General features: G+C 39.7%; 1 protein-coding gene across 1 annotated transcript; it reads right to left on the reverse strand.

Annotated features, from left to right (window-relative positions):
* Nucleotides 1-5,840: 5,840 nt before the first annotated feature.
* Nucleotides 5,841-10,662, reverse strand: ptgs2b (prostaglandin-endoperoxide synthase 2b). The gene is made up of 10 exons (XM_079267867.1): nucleotides 10,532-10,662; nucleotides 10,082-10,198; nucleotides 9,845-9,988; nucleotides 9,583-9,726; nucleotides 9,049-9,230; nucleotides 8,865-8,948; nucleotides 8,521-8,767; nucleotides 7,588-7,874; nucleotides 7,350-7,497; nucleotides 5,841-6,746 (listed from the first exon to the last, which is right to left on the reverse strand). The coding sequence occupies exons 1-10, from the start codon at nucleotides 10,590-10,592 to the stop codon at nucleotides 6,337-6,339; spliced, it is 1,824 nt and encodes a 607-aa protein (XP_079123993.1). The 5' UTR covers nucleotides 10,593-10,662; the 3' UTR covers nucleotides 5,841-6,336.
* Between the last annotated feature and the right edge of the window lie 278 nt (nucleotides 10,663-10,940).

Here is a 10,940-nt window from a genome sequence, read left to right on the forward strand (position 1 = left end):
CAAGTGAAACTATCATCGTTTTGAAAGTGACATCATTGACAATGACAAGTGGAGAAATTGTGCCAGTTGAGTTTCACTAGCAACAGCAAAACACCTCACATCATCATGGGAGAGACTCAGCACATGATATATGCTTGAAAAAGAATCAAACCAAACATTCTCGAGTTTCTCCAATGTAAGGATTGGAGCATTTCTATATTTTGTGTCTGTAGTGAACTGTTTTAGTTTTTTGACTGTTGGTTGGACAAAACAAGCTGTAAGATTTTGCCTTGAGCTCTTGGAAGTTGTAATGGGTATTTCTCAGTTTTCTGATATTTTATAAAGACAATTATTTGAATAATTAAAAAATTGCCCAGGTCCACAAATGTTTACGTGTAATGTGACCTTAAAGGGGAATCGCTTTTACACATCAAAGTCTGTTTACAAGTCTTTCGGAATACTTCATATCTGAAAACAGCTGTATGGAGTCTTTTGTGGCTACATAAGGGGACTGCATGAAGTCTGATTCATGTCCTTGAGTGATGTCACTTGTGTCAGCATAAGTTGAGTCTGAAGACTAAAGGTTTGAAAATGAAATCATTTTTGGGTGTGGAGTCAGAATGAAGGGGCCAGAACTCTGAAGCTCGCTCCTCATCTCTGCTTGAGGTTCGAGGCTGCAACAGCTGCTTAGCATAACACTCTCTAAATCTCTGACCAAACTGTCTGCAGTTGGAAATTATTATTTGGAAATTATTTTATTCGGAATAACTAACACTCAAGGGGGTGTTAGGGTTTAAAAACCAAAAGGATGAGAGCCTGCAGGCCGCAGGGACTTTTCTGCTGCGAGCTTCTTAGCGTGCACGCGCATCAGAAAAATGGACTGGATCCGGTTCACGATCAATAACAATATTTAATGTATTACACAAATACATTAAACATCAAGATTATTGAAGTATTAATGTCAGTGATAGCATTGAGTAATACAGATATAATACATAATTATAGAGTTGTTTTATTATGAATTTTTATTGTGGACGTGTGCAACTGATGCCAGGGCATTTTTGAACAAGTGAAAAGTTGATAAAAAAATTGAATATTTACAGGAGATTATTTCAATCAGAGGGACTATTTAACATAAAAGCTTTCCTAAAGCGTTTTACTTTTAGACTGTAGGGATATAAAAAAAGAGCTGTATAAAGTATCTCAGTTGAGTAGAAAAGTTACCATGAACTGTTTTAAATAGTGAGGGTGATTGAAATATACAAATTTAAAAGTAAATTGCAATCAATGTCACTGTCTACTTATGATGGGAGAGGGAAAGTTAAGCGTTTTTATACATTGTACAATGATGAGTTATAAAAAGAATAGACAAGTGAAAATCTGCATAGTTGGCTCCTGGTGGGTCAGTGCCAGTGCTTCACATTTGTAGGTGGCCGGCACCAGCTCCCAGTTGACCCCTGGTCCTGCCACCTGCAAGGCGTCACGTAACTCCGGCCTTGGATCACGGCCTCCACACCGCGTCCGGTTGCAGAGAGGTCCGGAAGTGGTCAGAGAGAAAACACACAATGAAGTCTCCTGATATACTCCCACACCAGGGCCCACGGCCTGCTCATGCTTATTACATCCACACAAAGCAAGATGTGCTCCCCCGCTCAATCTCATAGACCGGGACCTGAGCATGCCATTGATGCACAATGGAATAATAAAACTCACTCTCGGGCAGCTAACAGTGGGGAAAACAAATAATTTGCACACACAATTAGGTCATTTTCATGCCGTGATGGGCCAAGTCCCTCTGATGGGGACTCGTACGCCTGGTCCTTTGAAGTACAGGACAAAGATTATGAGATGGAGGAGGAGCTGTCCATCAGGTTCAGTTGAGATGACAACTGATGCGCATGACTTAATTAATGTCATTCTACTCGCTTCTGTGTGTGGTTTTGTGTATAAAGCTCAATTCGTCCAGTGTGAGGGGAGAGAGTAAATGTGCTCTTGTATCGGTTATGAGAAATGTGTGAATGGATGGGAAAATGTAGCTCGTCATTGTCTGTGTTTAGATGGCAGCCTGACTCACCACTCTGCTCTGCCAGTCACGTCAACATTCCTTCCACCATGTTTGATTTGGAATGGGTACCCTGGAACAATAACTTTATTCCTCAGTTGCACTGCCAGCCTATACTGCTGAGGCAAGGTTTCCTGTATGCTTCTGGACTGGGTGCGAATCTTCACACCTCATATACAGTAAAGAGGTATTTTTATCCCTCTGCATCTTTTCCCGGCAACACGTACATCCGTACAAGTATGGAAAGTTTTAGGGATTTGAATAACACCACAGCCTCTGCCGCTGTCTCTGCCTCATCACTTTCTCATTGATACACGCTATGTTGCATGTGTTATGTTTGTAATCTAAAATCAACACAATGTCATGTCAAAACAGAAGCAGCACGAAACTGTTGCTGGGAATATACAGTAGTACAAGGACACTCTTACTTTGCCTCAGGAATATGAAATAATACAAATCTTTCCTTTGATTACCTTTACCTTTACCGTAAAGCTACCTGCAAACCAGAAGATCATGCCGTTTTGCCTCACAGCATGCAGACCCCCTGGAGCATGATGTGCCGAAAAGTGAAAGCTCAGGGAATCTAGGTTAAGATTCAAATAACGACCACTTCAAAATACGATTGACGACTTAACTGTTATTTCAAAGATAATTTATTTGTTGTTCTTTTGTGCAACATCGTCTATTGTTAACTTTCACTTTTAAATCTGAAGATACAAATATATGTACAGTAAGTTAAAATGTTAAAGTAAAACCGTGAAAGTTCTTGACATTGGATAGCTAAGAAGATAGATAGAATAACTTTTGGATGGATAGATAGATAGATGGATGGATGGATGGATGGATGGATGGATGGATAGATAGATAGAATAACTTTTGGATGGATAGATGGATGGATGGCTGGATGGATGGATGGATGGATGGCTGGATGGATGGATGGATGGATGGATGGATGGATAGATAGATAGAATAACTTTTGGATGGATAGATGGATGGATGGCTGGATGGATGGATGGATAGATAGATAGATAGATAGATAGATAGATAGATAGATAGATAGATAGATAGATAGATAGATAGATAGATAGATAGATAGATAGATAGATAGATAGATAGATAGATAGATAGATAGATAGATAGATAGATAGATAGATAGATAGATAGATAGATAGATAGATAGATAGATAGATAGATGGATGGATGGATGGCGAGATAGATAGAAACTCTTTCTATCTGTCTGTCTATCTCTCTAAAAAATGTTGTCTTCATTCCATTCCCCATTTACAAAAAGGAAAGAAAAAGAACAAAAAGCTGAACTGGAACAAAAAAATCAACTGACTCAAAATCATTAATGCAAGCAACCCAACAGAGGGAACCCAGAACAAATTAAGAAAGTATCAGTTCCAAATAAATTAAATTATTTATAAGAAAACTCAATTCCTGATACACAGACTTCAACAACAACATTTTCACCATAGCAACAAATCTGGTAAATTGGCAAATCAAATGAACAAAGGCTTTAGGGAATCATTTATTAACTGGGTTAACATTCTGTACACTGCACCTTCAGTCACGGACATTATCAATGGACAAACCTCACAAAGTTTCACACTGCACAGGAGGACGAGGCAAGGATGCCCAGTCTCTCCCTCACTATTCACCATTTTCATTAAACCGTTAGCTGCATCCATTCATCAGAACATCAAAATAAAAGGAGAATCCAAACACTCAACACACAACATAAGATCAGTCTTTATGCAGATGATATATTGCTCTTCCTTCAAAACCCCTACTCATCCCTGCATTAAACTATTAAACTTAATGAATCATTCTATAATATCTCTGACTACTCCATTAACGAGACCAAATCACCCATCCTTAGTAACAGTTGGGATGTGGCAGCCCATACACCACCTATCCCTTTATGCACAGGTCCCATCATGTATTTAGGAATATAAATTTCCCCCAGGCTGCATGAGCTGGTCAACTTCACTACTCAAAATAATAAACGATGACTTTCTCCTCTCAATGAACCTACCACGATCACTTATGGGCAGAATAGCTACAGTTAAAATGAGAATACTGGAAAAATACTGGAAAAATACTGGAAAAATACTGGAAAAATACTGGAAAAATAAGACACCAAAAATTCAACTGGCTACTCTCCAAAACAGGAAAACACAAGGAGGGCTTGAAGCCCCACATTTTTTTCCATTATTCCCAGCAAATCAACTTCTACAGTTTGTAAAGACATTCAGATTTTAGATTTACCATTTCTCAGCCTAGTCTATCAAACGTCATCTTTGTCTCAGAAGATTTACAATAGCAGAAAATCTAAAAGCCTGGAGGAAATTCCACAAAATCACAAACACCACTTTTGCACCTTCAAATTGTAATCCCATCTGGAACAATCCTGATTTTTCTAAGCTACAAGAAACCACTAAATTTCCACACTTGGTCTGATAAAGGCATCACATATCTGATACACATCTTCAGTAGTAATATCCTGGTTTCATTCACCCACTTGGTCCAGAAGTTCGGCATTGGGAGCAAACAATTTTTGGAATATCTGCAATTTAAATCATCTGATCAATCAAAACATTAAGACCATTAGAAATTCCCTCCTCAAAAAAGTTAATTTCAAAATGATGTAGAATAATATCACTGTCTGACAAAACACTATCCATACCATCAAGAAAATAGGAATTATCACTACTGCTGCCAACTTCTGGAACCGAATATGCTTCATGACTAAAAATGCCAATCTACAACTCATACTCTGTCAAAAAATGTCTAAAATGGGATTCACGTCAGACATCTGTTCACATTGCACGCAAAATAGCCCGGATAGCTATATTCACGCCACTTGGCACTGCACACCAGTTAAATATTTTTTGAAAGAAATCACTGAGCCACTAGTATGTGGCTGCCGCATCCCATTATCCTCTTCACTGTGCTTGCTAGGAGACATGTCAACAATTAATCAGAAAAACAAACTGCCGATTACTCCTTGTCAACTATCGTCAAGAAAAATATTTTCATGAAATGGAAGTCAAGGAATACCACACTGGAAAAACTTAATGATAGAATACATTTCAATGAAAAATCTAACCACCTCCATCATACACTATAACATCACTCCATTTGGTCATGCCAGTGGTCGGGGCGGCCCTAGTCCTGACTTTAATATTTTTGTTAGTGTTAAACGCACATGTTTATTGATTTTATTGTTTTGTAATGTCTGTTATTTCCCCTTTTAATTTACTTTTTGTCTACAGCTCACACACACACACACACACACACACACACACACACACACACACACACACACTGCAGCTGGCCTGTATTCACTGTTCTTGTCGTTCACTTGCTGTTCCGTTTATGTATTATAAATAAATGCATAAAAAATATTTTCTTGCCCTCCAAATCTGTTAAAATATAAATTCAGAACACAAATGTGATACATCTGATTTAGGTATCCGTCTTTAATCACAACATTTAAATATTTGGACAATTTAGTAAAATGAATGTACTATAAGTCTGTTTTTATATTTTTCTTTAATTCATTTTGGATTTGTTTCTTGCCATACCCCCAATCTAAGAGAAATAAATTGCATTAGTTCTGACTTCTTATGTGCATAACACTTATCCAGTACTTTGAATACATTGTTTCCTTAAAAAGGAGAAACTTGTTTGCTCTTGCAACATCAGAGAGTTTATGTAAAAGCTCAACCAGAGTCACAAACGGAAAAATACGACAATGCTGATTTCTGAGAAATGTTCTCCCTTTCCTGGGAGCATTTATTAGTGTCAACTTTGCAAGTCAATAGGTGTTGAGAACAAAACGGTCATATAAAGTACATGGATATTTTAAGGCCATATCGCTGATCAATGACATTAGAGTAAAAAAATTTAAAAAAAATCAGTAAAACAATGAAGTAGGAACATTGGATCAAATGAGTCAAGATCAATCATTCATTTCACTGGGAACATCACTGCTATGCCTTTGTAAAACACTGGGACATCCGTATCATTTCAGTAGCAGTTGATCTAAGGGAACATTGGGAATTTAATGTACACGACTATGTGGTTAAAATTGTAAACTAACCTTTAAGTATCAAGTTTCTGAGGTCATTACTGTCACAATAATTTATAATACAATTAATCTTTCAATAAATAAACACAACCATAATATTACATATTAAAAAAATGTTTGTGTTATAAATAGAATACAATAAATACAAAAATAAATTAATAAATAGATACATAAATATACTTAAAAAATAAGAAATAAATTAGAGCTCAGTCCTTTCTTTCAAAATGACTGTGGGGTTGATATCACTGTCGCGTGAGTGGGATGTGCTTGAGTTGATGATCATGGACCCCGTGTCTTTGACGTCGGGTACATGAAAAGATGCCACGGGACAGGGGCCCTGGACGTTATTGCACACGAGCCTCTGCAGGGAGGCGGTATTGACGATGTTGAAGCCCACGCTGCCTCCGAATGTGCTCGGCTTCCAGTACTCCGGGGAGCAGATGGGGTTCCCCAATAAGCCCTTGAGGGAGTAAGGGGCCCCCATCTCCACCATGGTCTCCCCAAAGATTGCGTTCGACCTGGGCTTCTCCACCAACAGACCCGGGTAGAGCTCCACAGCGTCGACGTGTCCGTAGAACTCCTCAAGCACTGCGGCCATTTCTTTCTCCCCTGAGTAACACAAAAGAGGACATCGTTTGAGTTATCTGGCTCCTTTCACTCACTCGGCAGCTGCAAAGCTTGCTGCTAGTCTAAATATGAGCTCAGTGTTTTGACTGATTCAAATCCAGCCCAAATAGTAGACGAGTGTATGTGCTGGTCTTTCTTACAAGCACACACAGCCTGATAAAATTAGTTTTTAATTAACGTTAAATCCTCCTTTCATTTTGAAACTTCTCGTCTGAAGCAGGAGGCCTCTCTCGTCTGTTTATGTGTTGCTCTCTGTGATGACAATCTGCTTATGTTATCTCAAGACTAAATGAACATCTGGTTCTCAGAGTCACGGAAATAAATTCCAACCCTCCACAGCTGCTGGACACTAAAACTAAGTCCATATCATTTCTTTAATATAAGTGATCGATTACTTTAAACTTCAAAAGTCGTTCAAGCTCACAACTAACTCCTGCAATTTAAATGACAATTTAAATGACAATGTTATCAATAATTTGGCCTGAGGCAACATTTCCTTACACTCACAATGATAATAACCTCTTCACTAATCCTCTGTCATCGTTTCCACCTGCAAGTACTGTACATATTGTGACTTCATCTCACCTGTAAGGTCTTCAAAAGAGCTGTAGGGCTTCAAGGAGAAGCGTGTCCTGTAGGCGTTCAGAGACTGGTAGCGCATTTGTCTGCTGTTTTCAATGGACTTAATGGCCACGTACACGAGAGGTCCTGGCACATTTCGGCCGCCGGCAACCTAAAAGAATTAATAGAGAGTCAGTAAATCAGCCTTAAAGCAACAGTGGTGTTACAAGCTGAATCTACATGTTGCTCAGACAGTTCTTACCCGTCCAGCAATCTGATTGGTAAACGACTCCACCAGGCTGCTGATGCCGTGCTCGGTGACTACGGAGGTGTTGAAGACAAACTGTTTATAGCTGTAATCTTTCTCCTCAATGTGGAAGCTCTCAGGCATCAGAGGGTGCCAGTGGTACAAGGTGTTGAACTCGGATGCAATGCGGTTCTGGTACTGGAAGGGCTGGTTGAACAACAGCTCGGGATCAAACTTGAGCTTGAAGTTATAGCCGCTCAGGTGCTGCACGTAGTCCTCGATCACAATCTTGATGGTCTCTCCTACAGGAAAAAAAAAAGAGGACATTTGTCATGTATAGCAGATATTATAGATGTTTGAAGTCCCTCTCCGCTTACAATGCGTGTTGCTTCTTGTAAGTTTGATGAGGAAGCTTGAAAGCACCAGTGCACAGACAATGAGAATAAACTTTAGGATTAGGAGAAATCTTGTCCAGCAGTTGATTTATGATTGTGCAAATATTTATTCTTCAAAAGTTTATGAATATTTCAATGAGGGAGTACATGTAGGTGTAAGAATTTTTAACGAGATTATTTGCTTTTCTGTGGAAAATCTATAGTAGACAAATAATTATTCAAGCAGTGTCGTTTATGTCTTAATTAAAATGTGTTTGGATGGGATCTTTAAATCATTCTGGTGATGAGTAATAGTTGGTGAAATGAAAAAGCAAACATATCCTCTTTCTAGTCAGTCATTTTTCTCAAGGTAGAGCTCAATTGCGCCACTGTGTACAACAGGGTTGCTGGTTGATGATTAACGAAACAAAAAGTACAACTTCCTCATTTCTTAACTACCACTGTAACTACATTAATACTAATACTATCACAAGTGCATTGGAAGCCTTTCTTGCTGTTGTTTTGACAGAATTTTTCCAGCAAAAGTTTTAAAAACTTTCGTACACAAACTCACCAATCAGAATTAGCCGTGTGGTCTGGAAGAGCCTTTCGTCGTCCCAGTCCGGGTGGACCTCCTTCAACACGTCACACACTCGGTTGTGTTCTCGTAGCCAGATGGTGGCGTACATCATCAGACCGGGGACTAGGCCGAACGCCTCGTGGCCCACAGCGAAGCGGTGAGAGTGAGGAACGTGGGGAGGGTAGTGCATCTCAGCACCTACTTCCTTTACTGTAGGGGGGTACACCTCTCCATCCAGGATCTGCAGCGTTACGCAAGAGAGGAAGCAACTTTTAGACACTTGTGGTTTGAAGCATTTGGCTGTTTAAACTACTGTCCATCGGTCGGTCTTCACATACCTGATATTTAAGCTTGCCATCCTTCAAGAGTCTGAGCTTGTGTTGCCTCTCGAGGCTGTCTCCATAAATGTGGTTGAGGTCCACCTGAAAGCAAACACATCACCATAAATACAAGTAATTCACAAATCTCTTTTCTCTCCTTCCTGACTAAAATCTGACAAGGCTTGAAACCTGCTGTGCTTACCCCGTGGCCTTTAGCTACAGTAAAAGCAGGTCCTTTCTTCATGTCAGATTTGAAGAACTGGTGGGTGAAATGCTGTGCGAAGAATGCAAACATCAGGCTGGTGCCCTGTGGATCCGGAATGAACTGTCTTCTCATTAGAAGTTTCTCAGCCAATAGCTTAGCATCAGGCAGCTCCTTTTTACCTGGGGACACAACATTACAGTATAAGCACACAGCACTATGACACAGAACCAAGCCGGTTTAACTTGGATGAAACACATTAACGTCATTGAAATGTGATGATTTACTTTCATGAAAAGCAACAATTGAGGTCAACTGTCATTGTAAATTCCTGATACACGTCCAATGTGGTTTTCTGTTCTTTAGTTTAGGCTTGTTGGGGCAGGTTTTTCTGTGCTCCCGCAGCACATTTTGTGTCATTCAAATCCAACATAATGTGAGCACTGCTCATGATGTAATGAGGCCAAGCTACTCTTGCTCATTAGTCAAGAATCTGAGAAAACTGGTTGTCCAAAGGCAGAGAGTGAAACTCACCTACTGCTCCCATAGGGGTTGGGCAATCCTCTGGCACAGGGGGGAGGGTCCGCGTATAGTAGGAGAGGTTAGAATATGCTTCCCAGCTTTTGTAACCATAATCTGCATTGAAGGTCGGAGGACTATCAATCAAGTGGGATCGAGCTAGAGTGGAAAAAAAGCATTTCATTATTAGTTACAACTGCTTCTCCACAAGCTGCAATACAAATTATTTAATGGGAAAATCCATCTTCTCATTTTGCATTCAGCTAGAGACACTTACATGTCAGCACATATCTCATGATGCCATCCCTGAGGAAGGAGATGTTGTTGATAATGTTCCAGAAGCCCTTGAAGTGGGTGAGAATGTAGTGGACAGTGTTGGGCGATGGCTTCAGGGATATTTTGACCCAGGTGAGAAATTCAGCTGTACAAGCCAAGAGGAAAAAGTTAATTGACCAAATTACCAGAATAAATAGATTCACATTTCACATTCACTTTTTGTGCCATTCATACTTACGTGTTGTGCAGTTTTGTCCATGATATCCTGTGCGAGTGCAATCACACTCGTAATTATCAGTTCCAAGCGCTGTGCAAACACCCCTGTTCTGACATGGCTCTGAACAACACTGGTTACCTGTGACAGACAATGTTGGACGTTTACTGACAGTTCACTTCAGGTACCAACTGTTACAAAAGCCTCAAATGTAATTGAACCCAAAAACTCTACAATATTCGTTATGCTATAATATAAACTTCTGAGCTAAGGCATACTTTAATGGTGTTGTTGGCTATCATATCCATTCAAATGCCATACAACATATTGAGTGGTGTATACTTGTCTTCTGATATAAAGATATACAAAATTACAAAAAAGTAATTAAAAAAAACGAATGCAAAACTTTAGACACCTAAAACCGAACTTTGAACAATGGTATCGTCTGTGTAATTTTCAGTTTCATCTACTTACCCCCTTCGCAGACAACAAAACCCAGAGCCAGGAGGAAAACTGCAAATGTAAATCTGTACATAGTCCAAAGACTTTGTCGGCTCTCGTTTTTCTTTCTTTCTCGCTCCTTTACGCCGCAGTGTCGCTGTGGGGCTAACAGTCTGAATGCCAACCTGCTCATTGGAGCACCTTTATATGCCTGGAGAAAGGGGTGGCGTCATTTAGTCTGCGCGTCCGTCCGTTTTTTCAATGAACAGACGCGGCTATGAATACATCGCCCACATACCAGAGGAATATTTGTTGTTTCACAATCTCAACTCCTCTACATTTCTAATGATGATGTTTTGTGTGATTTGACATCAAGCTGACTTTACCGGCAACGCTTTGGCAACAAATATTGAAAGTGCCAGCTGTCATTTGTAATTTGTAT

Source organism: Melanostigma gelatinosum (genome assembly GCF_949748355.1).
Source record: "Melanostigma gelatinosum genome assembly, chromosome: 4".
Lineage (NCBI taxonomy): Eukaryota > Metazoa > Chordata > Actinopteri > Perciformes > Zoarcidae > Melanostigma > Melanostigma gelatinosum.